Source organism: Haliaeetus albicilla, chromosome 28 (assembly GCF_947461875.1).
Source record: "Haliaeetus albicilla chromosome 28, bHalAlb1.1, whole genome shotgun sequence".
NCBI lineage: Eukaryota > Metazoa > Chordata > Aves > Accipitriformes > Accipitridae > Haliaeetus > Haliaeetus albicilla.
Genome location: NC_091510.1, coordinates 13,636,908 through 13,657,453, shown reverse-complemented (window position 1 = coordinate 13,657,453; position 20,546 = coordinate 13,636,908). Strand labels below are relative to the sequence as shown.

At 40.0% G+C, this 20,546-nt stretch overlaps 1 protein-coding gene across 2 annotated transcripts in view; it reads left to right on the top strand.

Moving 5' to 3' along the window:
* The window catches only part of TRHDE (thyrotropin releasing hormone degrading enzyme), a 221,401-nt gene that overhangs the window by 95,083 nt on the left and 105,772 nt on the right, over nt 1–20,546 (top strand). Inside the window, exon 6 of one of the 2 annotated variants that reach the window (XM_069773710.1) lies at nt 9,806–9,943. The exons of the other annotated variant lie outside the window; for it this stretch is intronic. Within the exon in view, the coding sequence (XP_069629811.1) occupies nt 9,806–9,943 (138 nt within the window). The remainder of the gene's footprint in view (nt 1–9,805; nt 9,944–20,546) is intronic. 2 annotated transcript variants of the gene reach the window in all.

The following is a 20,546-nucleotide window of genomic DNA, read 5'->3' as shown; positions in this document are numbered from 1 at the left end:
AACAGTCATTCTGACAGAGGCGTCCATTATTCGTTGCAGTTAATGTAAGACACATGAGAACTCTCCCGAGGAAGCGGACAAAGTTTTGCTTGTTTTAAAACAGGAAAGTGAGCTTTCTGTGCTGAGATCCTTCATGGTCCACCATTGGTCATAATAGCCTTTTTAAAATATAAGTTACTTCAAATCAAAGCTAGAACTTCTCATTTCCATCCCTCAGCTAAAAAATAAGTCCCTGCATGTTACCTTTTACCTCTTGAAGTTGAAGCTACCTTTGATTTTGCAGGAAATATGTCCCTACTACACAGTCATTAGACAATCACAATGGAAATTAATTCACCGTTCTTCACATTTCAGCCTCTTACCTTGCCTGTCCCCCAAATGAAGTTTTTTGAAATTCTTATTCTGAAATGTCTCAAATTCTTAATCTTAAATGTCTTTCTTCAAGGTTTTGGAAGTTTAAACAATTGTTTCTGTGTTGTCAGGATGGTTTTAAAAAGAAAGCTGGCACTGCAAACTGTTTCCCCCAGAGGTCAGGGAATTTCACTTGATAGTGTGTGCTCAGAGTAGTCATCTGTGTGTGAATTCCCTGGCTGTTGCTATTTCAGGACTTCGAAAGAGATGAGGTTTCTGTATTAGAGGCTTACCATATAACTGGTTGGTTGTCTCTCCATGCCATCAAAAAGCAACAGCAGCTGGATGTGAGTTCTTGGGCTGTAAGATCTTGTGACTCGTACGACAAGGTAATCTCACCTCTGTGGAAGGTGCCTCTGCTAGTTTTAGGATCAGAGAAAAGAGAAAATTACAGCAGAAAGCTACATGCTGGTCATTTCCACTTCATAGCCCTGTCTTTTCTCATCTACCCTGCTCATGTTCCTCCTTTCAGAGGCCCTTTTGCAACTATATATTCCATCTTCCTCTCTGCTTGTTTCTGTCATCATCCTGAAGTCCTTTGTATGTGGCTCTGTAAAGGAATTCAGCTGAGGCTTACAGATCCAGGAATTTTACCTCCTTATTCTCTGGTGGAAGGAACCATAATGTTTGTCCTTGAATGTCTCTGGTATTGGGGTAGGTTTTGAGGACTATGACAGCAGGAATTACTGGCATGTAATTTTCCCTTTCATCCATCAAACGAATGTCAAATACTTTAGTGGTCAGTACCCGGCTTTTTGCTGAGAGAGCATTTCACAGAGCCTTGCTGCCTTCTCCCTTTTCTTTATTATAATAAAGTTAGCTTTGCTGACAACTTTATTGGCTGAGTCAAGGTGTAGTACATCAGTGATATTTTTTAATCCTCTGCCTTCTCTATCTATTGAAGCTCTGGGATAAGATCTCCCACTTTCTTGTGTGCTTACTACTTTTATAATTAAGGATGGTCAGATTTGCCAGAAATTTTCTTAGTATTAAACAATTGTGATTAAAGTATATGGAGTAAAACTTTGTGCCTACGTGGAAGGGCGTCTTTCATCTTTCTTAAAAGTGAACTATGCTTCCTTTACATTATTAGGTTCCACAGTCTAGATGATCCTGCCGTTACTACAGGCAGCTGCAAATAATAACAGGGTTGCATATCAACATTTCTGTTTTAAAAATACTTGCTGCAAGAAATTACCTTTGCCTGAAAAAGTTAATAGAAAACCATTTAACTGAACTTCATTACATTAAGTACTTTGAACATCAAGCAACATGCTGCCCTAATTCTTGATAAATGATCTTAATTGCCTGTCTTTGTCATTGACTCGATTGAAATAATAAAAGTGAATACGGCCATTAGACACATGCATGTCTTTAATGTGCTTTGACTCAGATTGCCTCCTAAAGCATTTGTCTCCATCTGTAAAGTTTTTTTAGGTGTCGTTTGAGTCATAGAAAACCCAGAAAATCATTATGAGTTTTGAAGTAGACTTAAGACATGGGCCTTTTGATTTATTTCATTATTATTTTGGCATTTCAGACCTGAGCTGTAGCCTGCTTGATCCTTCTAACCCAACATAAATATCACGCTGGCTCAGCATTGAGAGAGATTCAGCCTCTCATTTTTTAAAACTACTTTCATCTCTTCTTTTTTGGTTAAAGGCTCCCCATGCCAGTATAAAGTAAGCGTTTAATTAATACCACATGGAGTGTTTTTTCCCCCAGTAACTGCTCAGTGAAGTCAGTCCTTGTAGGATTTTCTGTTTTCACTCAACTATGGGGGAAGCTTTCAATGTAAAATTAACTAGAATCTCATGTATAATTGACTTTGGCAGGAAAAGAGAGATATGTAAAGGTAAGCTGCAAGATCTTCTGGTTGCTAATTACTAGTCCTTTTAACGTATACCAGTTTAGAAATCCTTTTACTAAATTTAGCTTAAGGAAATAAATTTCCATCTCCACATGCTCTTCCTTAACAGTTTCTTTTTTTATGTTCTGGCAAGGTAGATTAATATATGGAATTCTGAACTCTAAGTAGTTAACTCAACATTTAGAGATCAGACATAAATGAATATCAACATTTAGATGAAACATTTATTCAGGAGATTAACTACAGGTTTGGAGAATGTCAGTGTCTCTTCTTTCTTCGTGTCATTATCTGCTCATCTTGAGAGAACAGTTGAAATGACATTATGATGAGAGCTTTTGGGTCATGTGAGTTCAAATCTCCTGAGTTCAGGGTTTAGATGAAGCTTTGGTTTCAGAAAGAAACTTCAGTCAACTGGCTGAATTTCACATAATTTTAAATTAGTAACCACTTTGTCTTTAGTAAAAACGAGAAAGAAACTTCATGGCAACTTTTGCCTGAAGGCAAGGGCTCACTGCAGGATAGCCCTACTGAAACAAGACTATGCACTTCATCAGAAAGTGTAGTTCATATGGGAAGTTCAATGGCAAAGCTGTAGCTGTATATTTGAAGGCATCCTTACTGAAACTGCTTCTCAAGTTTCCTGAATGTGCTGCCACTGTTTATTTTGAAATTGGGGCAGTGTGCAGTTACTTGGAACACAAGCTGGTAAGTAATTTTTGGTGTGCCTGCAAATCATCTTTGGTTCCTTTAGGCCTTAGCTCACTGAATCTCATCACTTTCAGGTTGAAACAGTCTAGGCATGCAAAATCCATCCAGCAGATGTGGAGCACCCAGAAAGTATTCTCACTGATGGTAACCTCTGGCAGTTGTTGCTGGAAGTTGACTCAATGTACTGACCACATCTCAAAGCCCCTTTTCATTTAACTATTATTTACTGTTTCTTGAATTGAGCTGAATTTCCTCTACAGATTCCCCCTGTGGAGTTTGAATCAGAGGATAAACTTCATACTTTGTTGCCTAATGTTTTAAAATGCTCTGGAGGCAAATGCATGAGGAGACAGTGGATCTGTGTTCATCCATTTGCTTAATGAGTATTTCTGTGAAGGCAACTACATACAAAGTGGCAAAACATAATCTTGGATTGTGAAACCGACTTTTTTTTTTTTTTAAGTGCTGGTGGTCAGTATGTGATGTTTCCTTTTCTGATGCTCCCTTTTTTGTACTGCATCCTCCCATTCTGTAGGCCTATATTTGGTGTAATGGATCTGGTGTACAACCAAATCAAAGCTATACCTGAAAAACAGAGTGGTGGTAGGAAACAGCAGTTGAAGTAGCTGGTGAAATTGCTTAAAAACTCCAAATCAACTACCCATCTGCTTGGCAACTTAAGCAGGTGGTCATGAATATCTGGTTTGGCACTTCATTGAAAAGAAAATACATATCTAATTCTCCTTCCTGATATTCAAAGCTATTGGTCTTCCTTAACTATGAACTCCTAGAACATCTACATTGTTTTATAACGAAAATTCTCAGTCGGTGCGAAAATTTCTCAAGCAAAGGGACAGAAGTTTTGCAAGAACTTTGACTGCAAATGCGGAAAAGAAGGCTATGAAGGTAGACACAGAACTGTGACATATTCACAGCTGATAAAGGTAGAATGTGTTGCAGGCTTCCTTCAACAAACTATGCACATAATTGAAGCACACATGCAGAGATATAAATTAAAAAAAAAAAAAGCAATCTGTAAGCTGCTCAAGCTATTTACAAAAAATTACTGTTGGGAAGAGAGAAAGAGAAAGAAATGTTGCTTTCACTTGCAAGTACTCAGGAGACTTCCTGTGCTATGACAACTTTGGATTTATAGGCATGTAGACAAAAGAACTTGATTTTGTCCCCCAGTAGATCTTTTCTGGCTTTAAGGTATTTTATTGAACCTTAGGTTTCTTCATAGATGATATTCCTCTGTAGTTTGTTAAGCTTCACCCTGAAATATATTGTATTAGAACTGAACTGCTGGTAGTATATATGCTGGTGTTCTTTGATTGCTTTCAAAATTTGCCCCTATTTCTTTTTCCCTATGGTGCACTTTCCCTATAAACCCAAGTATTGTGTCTTGCAAATGCTTGTTTTGTCAGGCATGAGAGATCACTTATCTCCTTTGTATTCCTGATGGCTAGTAAAGCTCTATATTTTGGAGAAGATATTTCCAGCAAATTTGTTAGGAAAATCACTTCCAGATTTGCACACCAATATTACGCTTTATACATGTAGATTTCTCAGTCCATAAACTGTTTGAATGGCTGTCCCAGAACAAAGGCAATGCCTTTAATATTGAGGCCTTTGATCTTTTCTGCGTACTAATTATCAGTTTTGGCTTTCGTTGTGCTATTCCTTTTGTTCCACTGTTGGATGTTTTCCATTTTTTTCATTTTAATTCTTTTCCCTGGTATTTCATATTAATTTTTAGTAATTATTTTTATGTGACTGACTTTAAGTATTACATTATTGTCATGCTAACTTGTACTCTTACATTATGCCTCTGTATGATATTGTAAAATCACCAGCAGCAACCCCGTTCCATTACATCATTGTTATCCTGTTATGCACAACAAATTTTTAATGGCTCTTGAGGGTGTAGTCTTTTCTGCCAAAAAACGTTATTTCACAATTGCTTTCTTTCCAGTTATAGGTAGACTGGTTGAATGGTGGGCATCCCGTTGGGGATTAATACATAAAGAGTGACCACTACCTTTCCATAAACCTTCCTCCTTAGAACAAGGTGAAAATAAACCAGAACTAGAAAGCTTCCTTGTGGTTAGCCAGTTTCTCACTCCTGATTCTTTTTGCAGTGGAATGATTTACACTACAGATCCACATTTAAACATCTCCAGATTATTTCCATAATGTGGAAGAATTGCTACAGGTGGAAAGTTTCTGACCCTGTTACCTGTTGCATTTGTGCTGCTTTTACCCAAAGCAGTGAAATTTGAATTTTCACAATGATTAAATGGTGGCTAAGGAGGGGAGAGCACAGAGAAAGGGATAAGTCTTTCAGGACAACCTTGTACCAAACAGAGAAGGTCTTATGGACGAGGATTAAAAGAAGTCATTCCTATGAAGAGTCAAACAGTTGAATCTAGTGACCACAGATGTTCGGGAAATAGTCTGAAAATGTAAATCTTCGAAAGGCATGTTTGCTTGGTAACAGCACTTCAGTCCCTGCACCTGGAAGCATTCTCAAGAGTAAGAGAGGGAAGGCAACCAGAAATAACTGGCATGTCTCTTCTTCTCAGCACAGGTCTGGTCTCCCAGAGTTTCACTATCCGCAGTCCAAGGAAGGCTCTGAGGAGAGGAGATGAAGAGACGTGTCTCCGAGTGGGCAGTAGGAGGATAAGGAGCAGAGGGGCTTCCTGCTTGCCCTTAAAGAAAGGCACAAATTTGAGTGGAAGCACCTCTGTCCTTTTCAGACTAGGCTTCTGCCGCTGTCATACCAGCTCCTGCTCAGGGCCCTGGCCCTGTGTTAGCTCTGCACAGCATTGTGCTTACCTGCAGCTACAGACACTTTCCAAGCAAAGCCTCAAGACTCACCTGAAGCCCTCTTTTCCTTACAGGCAGATCACAGCCTTTGGCTTTCCTCTTGCAGTTGAACTCCCTCGGAGGAGGGTCCTCTTGAACACCATTTTGTCATTGTTTCATGTCTGGCTGCAAACCTGTCACCTGCAGTGTTGACACCTCACTGGCCTCATTAAACGCATTCCAAGGTTGAATTTCTTTACAATTTCTGTGCTGCTAGGTGTTTCTTTAGTCCTGTAGGTATCATGTTAAAACAGATCAATTCCACTGTAGGGTAAAATAACTAGGGAATAGAAAGCCCCTCTTCCATCAGTATAAGTGGTTTGGTCACATATGTTGGCCTTTTCCTCTTAATGTGCTGATAGGACTTTAATAGCTGAGGTGGTGTTTCTTCAACATAATTAAGGCAGTTTTAGTTTCTTTCTGCATTTCTGGTTCCTGTTGCCTCTTCAAGCTGCAGGCCCCCTGTCAACCAGCAAACTCCTCTCTCTTGCTTTCTCTATGTCTCCCTGGAGTTCTATTTGAGTCTCCTTCTGGAACCTGCTCTCAGAGGCTTTGTACTAAAGGGTAAAAGTGGGAACGTTTTGGAAATCTTTTTAATTCAATAAATTTAGCTTTAGAGGTCAAAAGCCTTCTTATTTCTCACTGAAATGCAGGTTTACATGTTTGGAGATGTACTGGCTATTCCAGTTGTATCCCAGTGTGACAGTCTGCCATAAATTTCAAGGAAGACTTTTCAGCTATGGTAACTTGAATGAGTGATCATGAATCTAAAATGCTCCTTTTCAGCCCTTCAGGACATAACCAAAGAAACAAACAGAAACCCAAAACGTAGCCTATCCTTTTCATATCTTTTGTATTCTTCTTATAGCTTCACTTTGTTTCCTACATGCTGATTTTCTTAATTCTAGGTTCTGTATTTAAAATATTCATTTGTGATTAACAGAGGTCCTTTTCATGAGTTAATTCCAAACAGTAACAATCCACTCCCACAACTGTTTGTCAATTGTGATATTCAAATTTGAATTTGGAGATGGGTCCATACCTCTGTGTGTTCATACCTCTGGTGGGTTGACCCTGGCTGGATGCCCCAGGTGCCCACCAAAGCCGCTCTATCCCTCCCCTCCTCAGCTGGACAGGGGAGAGAAAATAGAACAAAAGGCTTGTGGGTCGAGATAAGGACAGGGAGAGATCACTCACCAGTTACTGTCATGAGCAAACCAGACTTGAGTTGGGGAAATTAATTTAATTTATTACCAGTCAAATCAGAGTAGGATAATAAGAAAGAAAACTAAATCTTAAAACACCTTCCCCCCATCCAACCCTTCTCCCTGGGCTCAACTTCACTCCTGATTTCTCTCCCTCTCCCCCACCAGCAGCGCAGGGGGATGGGGAATGGGGGTTGGGGTCGGTTCATCGCACGTTGTCTCTGCCGCTCCTTCCTCCTCAGGGGGAGGACTCCTCACTCGTCCCCTGCTCCAGCGTGGGGTCCCTCCCTCAGGAGACAGTCCTTCACGAACTTCTCCAACGCAGGTCCTTTCCGTGGGCTGCAGTTCTTCACGAACTGCTCCAGTGTGGGTCCCTTCCCTGGGCTGCAGTCCTTCAGGCACAGCCTGCTCCAGTGTGGGTCCCCCGCGGGGTCCCAAGTGCTGCCAGCAAACCTGCTCCAGCGTGGGCTCCTCTCTCCACAGATCTGCAGGTCCTGCCAGGAGCCTGCTCCAGCACGGGCTTCCCTCGGGGTCCCAGCCTCCTTCGGGCATCCCTGTGCTCTGGCGTGGGGTCCTCCCCGGACTGCAGGTGGAGATCTGCTCCCCTGTGGACCCCCCTGGGCTGCAGGGGGACAGCCTGCCTCATCGTGGTCTTCATCACCATGGGCTGCAGGGGAATCTCTGCTCCGGCGCCTGGAGCATCTCCTCCCCCTCCTTCTCCACTGACCTGGGGGCTGCAGGGCTGGGGCTCTCACATCTTCTCATTTCTCTCTTCTCCAGCTGCTGTTGCACAGCAACTTTTTTCCCTTCTTAAATCCATTCTCACAGAGACACTACCACCATCACTGATGGGCTCGGCCTTGGCCAGCAACGGGTCCGTCTTGGAGCCGGCTGGCATGGGCTCTTGTCGGACATGGGGAAAGCTTCCAGCAGCTTCTCACAGCAGCCACCCCTGTAGCCCCCCCACCATGAAAACCCAATACGATATCTGTATGTATTACACATCATACATCTGATGAAACTGGGGCTTCGTTATTGCGTAATAGAGAATATGGCAGAGGTGTAATCGAAGCATGTACAATCCTTTACACATCAGCAGTTTTCCCCTGAGTAGGACTGTCATAATAATTGTTTCCCCACACCTTTTTTTTTCCTATAAAAATAGGGCAGTTACTAACTGTGTATGCCTGAGAAAATTTGGAAATGAACAGTAATACGAAGAAGACGGTACTTTTTCCTTCACAAACTTTACCTCATGCAGCCAGCTGAGAATACTAAGAGTGTGTTGGGTAATTGGCTTTCCTGCATCCTGTGTTTTTAATTGCCTGAATATACAATCAGCTCAAGGTACATTTCTTGTGCTCTAATGAATTTTAACATAAAGGTTTATTTCCAGATGGATCAGCACTGGAAGAGCTTTTTGGCTGTCTTATAATTTAAATTAACACATTGATACCAAAACCTTGCCACCCAAGAAATTAAACATAGAATTTATTATGTAATTGTGTGGTTATTTTATCTGTGGGGATCAAGGTGGCTTTTGAAAAAAATGCAGCATTCCCTAGAGTTTCTTTATATTATCACACTAGGTTGACATTAATTCAGGAACTGTTGTAATTTAGATAAAATTGAAGATATGTCATTTTGGGGTGAAAAAAAGCTTATTTAAACCTTCCATAATTTTTAATTCACTCTTTGCAGTTATTTGTGACTTGAAAAAAACAAGTAAATTAAGCTCTTCTTTCCTGACAGTCTTTTGGATTAGAGACATCTATATGAATGCAATATGAGGAGCTTTTAAGGCATGTCCTTTCTCAGCTGAAAAAGTCCCATCTAGCTGCGCTGTAAAAGTGAGTGCAGCACAGTTCATAGAGTATACGTGATCATTTAATTAATGTTGCTGCCAGAGTAAATAAGCAGCAATTTTGACATATGTCTGCAATCCATATTTATAGAAGGTATAGAAGCAAATTAGTATGTTGGACGTTTGGGTTTGCACCTGCCTGTGATGTAGCTGTGACTTTGACTTTGTCATTTAACTTATACGTGCCGCTATTGTCCCACTTGTAAAGAGACATAATAATGATTTCCTTCAGGTGGAAGTTACAAAGTTTGCAGAACACGCAAGCTCTTGAGGAGAAAGGATTTCTATACCAGAATTATGAAAGACAATGCAGACATCTGCTGTGACACGGCTGTGGACTCTGTTCTTTGTCCTGTCCCACGTCGACCTGCCGTGTGAACTTGGCACTAAGAGCCAAGTGACTTAAACCTCATTAAATAAAGCAGTAATAATTGTATTTACCCATCTCTGTCAAAAGTTTTCGTACCTGTGTATACAATGAGCTCTACTATTTGTAGCATCTGTGTATTTTTGTGATTGAAGACTGCCATTTTTCCTCTCTTCCCACTCCTTGTAACCGTGAGTAAATGGTTGTTATCAGAATTGTGGTGTGCACCGACATGTATTTTGATTCACTTAATAGTCTTTAATGTAATTTCAGTCAGCTTTCATTGCAGCAAAAGGTCTGAAGTCAGAGGGATCCCTGGTGCTCGAATTAGTTCCTGTCTATTCTATAAACCTGTTCAAGACTGTAGGAGGTCATAGTGGCTTACATTCAAACCAGAAGGTCTGATTTTAGTTAGCTGTCATATAGAGGCTGCCTCTGATAACTGTGCATCATTTCTGTATTGTTGTAAATGTATATTTGTCTGCGATATTACTGCATATGCTGTATTTCAGGAAAAGCAGAGATTTCTGACAGATGTCCTACATGAAGTGATGTTGCTGGATGGTTTAGCCAGTTCACATCCAGTATCCCAGGAGGTGCAGCAAGCCACTGACATTGACAGGGTGTTTGACTGGATCGCCTATAAAAAGGTGAGACTAATTAAACATATCTGTCTCTATATCTAGATATGTCAGTAGCTATTAGAAGATCACCTTGCATCTGTAAAACAAATACCATTGTAAAAATACATACACCACAGTGCTTATTAGCTGGGAAACTTTAATTTGTGTTGAATATATTTGGAATATACTGCAGTGATTGTAGCCAAATACATTCAACACATGGAGTTGTTATTAAATGTTATACGTGAACTTGGGAGGCTGTCAGAATTCAACAGGAAGATTTGAGTTTTTTATTACTATTTATTTTGTGGCAGTGTCTGAATTATATTCAATGCTTTAAAAAGCAGAAGGATATGTAGTCTTTGTCCTATTGAAACTCTCTAGAAAACTTGTCAAGTACTAAAGTTAAAGTTAAGTACTGTTTTTTCTGTTCTTTTTCTATGTGTGAGAATTTTTCCGTCAGCTAGTGAAAACTCTGAAGTCATTGCTGAACAGTGAGAATGGAGGAACTGCCTTGTGGGGTGATGAAAGGATGTGTATTAAAATCGGGCAATTTGAAATTGTATTTTAATGAATAGGAAGCCTTTTGGCCAGCTTTGGGACTGACCGAACAGCTTCTGTGCAGGAGTGAAAGGGCTGCATGCTTCCACCTTCTCCATCATACGACTAAGCTCGCTGTTAGCGTATGGCCCAAAAGCTGGTGCTTTCCATCATACCACATGATGATTCTCTGCTACATGGTATCGTGTGTAATGCTCTGCCTTAATTTCATGACCAAACCTGCTTGATGTGTGGTGCAGAGGCTGCTGCCTGCAGCCTTCTGCTGTGAAGGCTGTACGGGAGCTCTCTGCTGGCGATTTGGTCTTTTGACTATCATCCTTGTAGTTGATAATAACTTTTCGTTGCATCATTAGCTGCCTAACATCAGACTGTAACAAGACAGCAGCAGCATAGCACTGACTTGTCTACTGAGCCTCCAGTTTATCCAGTGCTCATTCTGGGCTAAAAAAAGGGGTGTACCCTCTCTTGCAGTCATCAGTTATTCCCAGTCAGCAATAAATTCAACTTGATCCTCTTCCATTAAAGGATCTTATGCCTTTAAGGATGGGCAAATGAGTGTGTGTGTGTGTGTATGTCCATGTAATAAGTATAGAATGTATTATGCAAACACAAAATACTTAGGAAAATATTTTAAAATGCTAGGGTTGCTCAAGAGCCCAAGTAACATTTTCAAAAATCCCTTAGCTGGCTTTGAAAACATTACTGTTGGCCAATTAAGCTATAATAGCCAGCAGCTTTTAGTATACTGAAGTCTTCTCATTGTTTAAATGTTTCAATCATATGTTTGCTGGCGATAGCTGAACCTCGGTGGGTTCAGAGGCTTATCTCATATCAGTATCTTAACGTTTCAAGCTAATTATTTTTTCTAATTAATATGATAATAGTAATATCACCCAGTAAACTGTAATACTTGACACTTATCTTTTCATCTTATGAACACTTTGCAGACATTAAGGAATTTTCATTTACATTGATGTGACAAATAGGACAGTAGGACACATCTGTATACTTTAGCTATTTTATGCAGGCTAATAGGATCACTCTGTTTTCTGTGCAGAGTACGATCTCTATCTTGTATCTGTCCATTTAAAGGTTCCTTTTTCAGTGTAAGAGTGGCCATGCCCAGTGGATACGGCAGCGTCTCCACTCAGCTTCTCTGATGGCCAACTCTCCTGAACCCTCGGTGACACTGAGTGTGTTCATAGCAGGGCCTGATCCTGTAAGTTTTGAACCCAGTTACCAGATCTAGCAAACCACCTTGAGGAACGGCAATGGAAGAATTTACTTACACACTTTCATAGGTGAGGAGACTGAAAGACCCACTCTTTCGCCCATGAAGTCTTTGTTTTCCTGTCTGATAATCAGTGTGACTGTCTGCTGCTCTCTGTAACCGTTCATCCTTTTGTTTTAGATACAAGCAATATCTAACAGGAAGAAACTTTCTCGACTGAATTCATAGGCTGCTCTTTTCACTGTTTCTGTATCTTCCTCCAACCACCTGACACTGTTTCCTTCTGAGGATAAATTAGAACAAATTTAACATTTTGTAGATTTTACATTGTTTCATTCCTATGTAACCTTGTATGCATGCATGCATAGCTTGGACTTTAAAACAACCAGGGAATCAGGCTCATTTATTACATAGCTAGAACATTTGCATATCCTTCTAGCTCTCTAATGTCTGCCAATATAAATACTGCGATGAATGGTACGTCAGTAAAATCCAAACTGTAAAGTTATACTGAAGGCTTTACTTGATCAGACATGTGCCCAAATATTTTCAGGTGCCTCAAAGCCCTCCTTACACAATGAGCCCTGCTGGAGGGATATTGTTGTTGGTGTTTCTGGGATAGCTTTTTGGTTGTTTGCTGACTGATTTTTTAAATTGATGTTAAGTTCTCAGGAATTTTTTCTGTTGACTCTAGTAAACTTTGGATCAGAACTGTCAGTGAGGACTTTTCTACTGTCTTAAATATAATGCTCATTTTTAAACAGTCTAGCATTATGTGCAGTATCTTCTTCCTACATTTTGGAATGGTTTTTTTTTTTCCATTCTCTTTTAATTTTTTTTTTCAAATGTCCACCTTGTATTCCCTGGGACCTTGGATTGTCTATGTGATCTCTTTTCTCTCTTCACAATTTTCTACATGATATTGAAATGATGAAACTTTCTCCCATCTAATTTTTTTTCAGTGAAATGAGAGTCGTAGAATGTGATTGTCATTTCATTGTCTTTACTGTCATCAATATGGCATAAATCAATCAGGCACCGTTATAGTGCCCATCTCAGCTAGACACTCAGCTGTCATTTTAAAGACATGCCTCTTCTTACACACTTCAGAGATGACCATTGAAACGGTGCTATTTAAACGCCTCGGAACTGAATATATTTTTCATTTCCACTTTCTTGTCCTCGGTGATTGCACATGTTAAGAAATCTCATGACATAAGCCCCTGAAGAATGATATTCAGGTAATCCCACAAGCAGAGTGAAACAGAAACTACAGCCCAGCAGCAGACAATGTTTTTCCACTTAAGCTGTTGAGGGTAATGTTTGCCTCTTTCAAAAGCATCATACTAGTCATTCTTCAGATAGGAGCATGTCATCCTCCACTAGGGCCACAAATATGTAGAGAAAAATGAGAAGTCATGATAGTTCATTAATAAACAGTACTGGTAGATGATTCAAGGCTCTCAAGTTACATCAGAGAGTGGATATGTCTTCCTAGTGCAGCTGGAAGTGAGATAGTGTCCTCCCACGATGACGGGAAAAGTGGTTATATCCCAAGTGCAGTAGGAAATATAGCCTGTTGAACACAAGAGTGGATCTGAGAATTGTTAAATCAAAGCAAAAAGCGTGACAGCCTTTCCACACCAGAAATAACTGACAGCAGGAATCATAGCCCTGGAGAGCTGCATCAACAGAGGAGGAGAGAGTGCAGCAAGAATAACGTGAGGAGCAACAATCAGCAAGGAACAACCGGCTGTAATAAAATGGAGAAAGAAGACAGCTGCATCTCAAAGGGAGCAGCCAGACCCAGAACAGTGTGAGGGAGAGACATCCCAGACAGAACTAAAGGAGCCATAGCCCTAGATGAGCAGTCACAGCCAGATAAGAGAAGGGATGAAAGGGCACCAAGGACACTGTAGAGAGCCAGATAATACCTGAAGTCCTTTCTGTCAGCCTGCTGCATGCTTTGAAGTGTGCTGGTTGAAGATTCTGGCAGCAATCAGAGCAGGCAAGGCCAGTATGATGGAGTGTAACGATAAAAATACCCCCAATAGAATATGTCTTGGCAAGTGACAAGCAATAATCAAAACAAGGAAGGGGATGACTCGAATAGGGAAGAATATTCTTTTTTTCCTTCCCTATAAGCAAAATTAACTTCAGCAGTGAGCTCAGTTACTGGCCCTGGCTTTGTAATGCAAACAATTCATTATTTCCTAAACCTTTGTGTGTATAATTTCCTTTTTCTTCTTAACTGTATACCACTTCTTTAAAAATGCTTTTTCCTGCTTTCTGTGTGGAGTGATGGAAGAAGGATATATTTCTAACAGTAATAAAGGGAGACCGTGATCCCTGCCTCCTCTCAAAGGTAATGTTCTGCATTAGGAAATCTGTTCAACTAAAAATTTGCACAAAGAAAAATGCTCAGCTTCCCTGTATGTTGCGCTAACAGTTCTGGCAAAGGAGAATTTAAGAAATTGCAAGCAGTGCCTTGCTCACCTTTTTGAGTGTAATTCTCTTTGAAAATTTACAGCATAATGTATTCTGCAAGAATGTGGAAGAACAGGAGGGCTAACTGCAGTCGCTGGAAAGGCTTTCTAAAAACTTTGTGCTTTTTACTTCTGTTGCTCAGGCCCTGGGAAGGATATTGGCGCTGTAATGACAAAATAAAACACCCCCCCCCCCCCCCCCGAAACATGTATTCTTCCCAGTAAGACCGGGATTAGTATCAGAGAGAAATCCACTCAGTTCGTGAGTGCAATGAAATTGTGACAATGTGCATCTCTGAAGTTGCCACAGAAAAGTGAGAGCAGCTCATTAACAGTGAAAGAAATACTAGATAAATACTTATAAATAGTAAAATACAGTAAAATAGGATTTATTTTTAGTTATTCACTTAACTAAATCAATAACATAAGATGGTATCCAGCTAGTTAAAAGTCTTACAATACAATACGGGTGGCTTTACAACCCACTCCCTTACTGCAGTATAAAGGGAGAGCTTTTTGTTCTCCCTGACTGACTGAGCAGTGACGTCATCTGTGAATGCCATTAAGTCCTGGGTGCGCATTTGCGTGATGCTGGTTTCTGTTCCATGACTTACAAGTGCAGCAGGTCAGTGCCCAGGGTGCAGAAGGAGCCGTTGTAACAAAGGAAGTATCTTGTAATGAAAATAATTTCTTTCTGTTTAGATAAAAAGGTTGAAGGTCATTACTGCTTCCAATATGAAAGCCATGGAAGCTCAGAGTTGGTGAAACCCTTAGGTTCAAGTTCAGAGGAGCCCCAAGAGTGCCTGACTTAAAGTATGTGGGCTGTCCCACTCCAGCCGGTGGGTGCAAGCATGTAAAACTAGGCAGGTGCCTCAAGATACTTAACATACCTCTCTTAAGGCATCTGAGCACCTTCCTGACTCAAACCAAACTGTCATTATCCTTTTACACTGTTCAGTGTATGCTAAGACAGTATTTTCTGAAGAAGAAATGTAGAAGCCACTGTGTGTGGTATATAAACAGCTACACACCTACAGTGCTTCAGGAGTGTTATGTTCCCCATGCTGGGGAGAGCTGTATATGAGTTTGGAAATAATAAAAATGGAGCACAAATGTTAATAAAAGCATTTTATTTTAAAGAAGAGCTCATTAGACTAGGTTGCTCTGTCAAGGTAGAGCAATTGGGAAGATGCAACCTGTTGTGGTACAAGACTGTCTTCTGCCCGTTCCCCGTCGAAAGGCAGCGGCAAACCGCAGCTCCCAAGGGCTGGAGGAGGTGATCAAAGCAGAAATGGCAATGGTGGCTCAAGACACGGTGCCCTGCCATCATTCCTCATACTTCTTTCCCCAACAGGGAGTAGAAGGAACAGAATAGTGCATCTGTGTCTCAGATGTTTCCATGGCTTAAAATAAAGTGTTGATAAAGGTGGGTGTACACAAAGGTACCAGCCTACACACCAGAGTTCCTGAAACGCATTTGCCTTTCCTGCTGTTCTGGCTCTACTTTGTAACAGTTATTTTCAGCAAAGGGCAAAGCAGAAAATACCTCTGTAAACCTGTACAGGTAGTTTCTGTTTTTTCTCTGAAGGAGTCCAAAACCCAATGATGCCTGAGTAAAGGCAAGGGATAACTTTTGCTGACACACGTCCTAGTTCAGATCAGTAAAATGAGCAAAAATTACAAGTGTTAAAATAACTTGGAACAAATTGTAAGAATTAGAAATAGAAGATAAACTGGAGGTAATGAAAGAGAGTAAAAGGAAAAAAAATTGACATAAAAATATGATCCTTCAGGCCTGCAGGACTTCTGTTCAGGAGGGAACAACCTGTGCCACACTATTTTGTTGTTATTCTTGTCTTTTAAAGGTATGTTTAAGTACTGGATAATTTCTGACGCTTAAAAGAGGTATTCAAAGAGAGAACATAGAACGGCATGTTTAATTACAGTTAGTTGCAAATCAGTCTTAGGCAAATGGATTGAGATTCTTATGTGGTATTTAGTGAATTAAAAAAACACGAATATCAATTTTCATGCTTCATGGAAACAAACCTGGTCAAACAGACCTGATTTCAATCTTCGATGAGATTAAATGTGTGGTTGGTAAAGATAAATTGTGTTGAGACATAGACTTTTAAAATCTTTGTTTCATTATGGCATAATACTCTAGTTAAAAAAAAAACCAACAGTGCTATACCGTATCACTACAGAACACATTGGCTGGATTAATAGATAGCTATCAGATCATACTGATCCCCAAGGTAGTCTTAAATGGAGAATCATCTCAAAGTCTGAGTTTTACTTTACCTAATTTGCTTTTGGATTCTCTGTGGAGCTGGTTGGTAAAATGGTGATGCATTTCCTCTTTGAAGTGAAGTAACTGTGACCATGTAAACACTTGTGTAAGTATTTGTCATAAAAAGGAAGACCTTTGTCCATTACTCCTAATGGAAAACAGGGATTTGTGGAGCCTGTTTTATTATTACAAGAGATTCTTAATACAGAGGATTTTAAGATGAACTAGTTTATTCACTACTTACTTAAATTTTGGTGATGGCCTGTCTGTGTAAATAATTTCATTAACCTCTTGTGTTTGTCCATCTTGAAGACTTCCTCGTACGAGCAGTTAATGAAAAAATATAACGTGCTTTTGTCCTTGTCAGTGGTGTCAGAACATGTAAGAGAGATTTTGGTGGTGAGGCGAAATAAAACTCTTGTTGTAAATGGAGTTCCGATAGCATTTTGTCTAGGCAACTGATACGTTTTACTATTCAAGGAAAATGATGTGACAATATCCACCTGAAGAACATGATTAGTTATGGTCATTTACCCCTGAATTTTGTTCTTTGTGTCATGTTCCTAAAATTTGCAACAGAATTTATGTCTAAGACAAACATTTCACCAAAGCTCATCTTACCATCTGACCATTTTGGTATTATCCAGCCCTAGAACAGCTGTGTTTGTCAGAATAGAAAATGATTATGATTTCCCAGTGAAAAGCTCTCCTTGAATATAATGTTGCTTTTTCAGTGATGTTTTGGCATCAGATAAATGGCCTCACAATCTATAAAAACAACATAAGATGCCTTTATGCATTTTTAATGATTTAGCACAGTACATTACAGGTTTATAGGTATATTTGCTGATTTTAAAAGTATTGGCTCATCCACACTCTAAGTAGAGTTTTAAAAATAGTGTAAGTTTAACTTGCTTATTAAAATATATCCTGGTTTTGTTGATGAGCATCAACAGCATGTTAACTTGTGGGTGTGCTGTCGTGGTTTAACCTCAGCCGGCAGCGAAGCACCACGCAGCTGCTCGCTCACCCCCCACCCCCCAGTGGGATGGGGGAGACAATCGAAAAAAAACCAACCAAAAAACTTGTGGGTTAAGATAAAGACAGTTTAAGAGGACAGAAAAGGAAGGGAGAAAAAAATATATATACCAAAGAAGTGATGCACAATACAATTGCTCACCACCTGCTAACCGGTCCCCAGGCCAACTCCCCCAGTTTATATACTGGGCATGACATCATACGGTATGGAATACCCCCTTGGCTTGTTTGGGCCGGCTGTCCTGGCTGTGTCCCCTCCCAGCTTCTTGTGCCCCTCCAGCCTCCACTGGCAGGGCAGTGTGAGAAGCTGAAGAGTCCTTGACTGAGTACAAACACTGCTTAACAACAACTAAAACATCAGTGTGTTATCAACATTCTTCTCATCCTAAATCCAAACCACAGCACTATACAAGCTACTAGGAAGAAAATGAACTTTATTCCAGCCAAAACCAGGACAGTGTGCCCTGCTCGATAAGCAAATATCAATTGGAAATTCTGTATTGCTTTAAAAAGTAAGGAAGATAAATGAGGGACTTTTTTATCTAGTCTCTACTGTTAAAATCAAGTAGGGATAGTTTTTTTGGACTCCTTTTAATGAATGTAGTCCCTTGCTTTTTAACAATTTAGTACCAAGTGCAGGGAAGCCAGTCAGAGCCAAATTCAGCCAAGTACGTAGTTGCTTGCTTAATTTTGTGTGTGTGAGCTGTGGAATTTAAGTTGGGTTGCTTACATGCTTAAGGTACTTCACTGTCACTAAATGATGGCCTGGACTAAGACCTTCAGGATTAGGCTCATATTATCACGCTTTGTACTAGTATGCTGCATAGTTTGCATATACCTATCTCCATCCTTACTTCTTATGGCCTTTACGTGGGTTTTCCAAAGGGAAAGCCTCTAGAAATTCATTTGAACATTTTACGTTTCTGCCACAGGGCGGAAATCATAGGCACATGTTTACTCATTTACATTCTGTTATCCTCATCAAATAAGGAAGCATTCATACTCATCAAATTCACATGCATTAAGCTTCATTTTTCTTCTAGTATTTGGAGGTGCCGCTGGAGAATACAGAAAATAGCCAAGCTGGTGTATTACAGTGCTCAGTTTCTGAAAATGAAAGAGGGATTTAGTGCTGGTGACTCATGATACAGTCTAATTAATTCCCTGAAAAGAATTTCTCAGTGAGTACTTCTGCAGTTCCCAGAGATGAGATATTTTGGATAGAGACAGTTGAAGAATTCCAGAGCAGGCTTTGCAATTATCTCCGCTGTTACGGCTTGATAGAAGGACTTTAGCAGAGGTCTCTCAGGAGCCCACCGCAGTACTGTGTTGTAACTGATGGCATGAACGGGACACTCTTGTTCCATGGCTATCAGGGAAAGGCTGCATACCATGAAAGATGGTTCAGATGACAAAGGTAGGAAGGTAAAATCCATTTCAGCATGACCTTCTGAGTGGGAACTGAGGAATGGTTGGACTTCTCTTGGGGAAAAAGGAAAAAAGCAAAGAGGGTATGGTGAATATGTTTGATTAAGGAAGGACAGTTTAAATGCAACACCTGGCTTTGAAAGTGGTTACTCACTTTTCAGTTGTTCTTACAGGAGAACTAAGGGATGTCCTTTGATTTGCTTAAGGTCACACCAGTCACTCAACAGACACTACAGCCAGACTTCTCCCATCTCTTGGTCCTCTTCTTTAATGTGCTGAGGGTAACAAATCAGTTAATTCAGTGCACTACATGTGGTGTAACGCAGCAGCTCAGTTGACCAAGCTTTTAAATAATTCATTTCCACACATATACACTATTCTATCTATGTTTGAGCAAATTCTGCAGATGTGACTTAGTCAAAACATATTTTTTGTGTTAAATTTCTCCAGGATTTGACAGATTTCATTGTGTTTTTTTAATTTTATGTAAGAGTTCTTTTTTAAGTGTCACATTTTTGCTACATGTTTGATGTACATTGTTCTTTCACTTTAATTCATGCTGTGTTTTTCCCAATAAGCTAAATTTCATGGGGCATCCAGCTGTGGTTGCTTAGTACCAACAAAGAATGATTGTTTTGGAAAACGTGACTTGGATATTACTTGTTGGCTAGTGTTCACATTACAAAAATAATGTGCAAATATGCATTCTTTGTATGAGTGCTTGTTAATATGCTCTTCTAATATTTAAAATGAACTTAGAATCACAGAATTATCTAAGATTTTGAGAAATAAAGAATAATGTATGAATTCAGGAACTTTGAACTGAAATGAAATTATACTCATTTACTTAAGAACCCATTTGATTGTGGATACCCTTAGGCTTCTATTTGACAGAATACTGTAAAAATATCTTCAACATTTTTAAGAAAAAAAACCAACCCGCACGCTGCTTTTATTACATTTGCAGTTCTAAAAAATCTTTCTTCAGCACATTTCATGGAGAAAAGATTCAACTATTATTCAAAACATATTAGCCAAAATTTGAAAGTTGTTGTGTGATCTTAAGTGATTCTGCTAAGGTAGTTTATGCCCAACTTGAGTGTATACAGGAGGTATGGCTCTGGCTTACTGGGTGAGGGGCCACGTCGTGGCCAAAGTGTAAAAGGGCGACTCAGATTTTTAAAGATATAGCGGAGAAGTGCAATGAATTATTTGTATTGGACTTTCCTGCTGAAGAATGGGTTGATTCCCATGCTCAGTTTAGTCTTTGTAACAGATAGGTTGTAGGAACTATCAATTTGAGGTAGGTATATGGGAAACAATAACTAAAAGAGGTGAATTAGTTTTTAGGAAGTCTGCAGAGCTGGATGGCATCCACCTGCACCTTCTGAAGGTAACCAGATGTGGAGCTCCAGAACTTCTGGCAATGGGATGTAGACCATCCTTACAACTGGCCACTGTGCTGGAGAATTGCTGGGGTAATGTACAGAGAGGGCTCCAGGAGAAGTCCTGGGAGCTGTAGGCTGATGAGTTCAGCTTCCTTCTCCAGCTAGGTGGGGACTTCGTAGGGTATAAAGAGTAAGAGAACTGAGC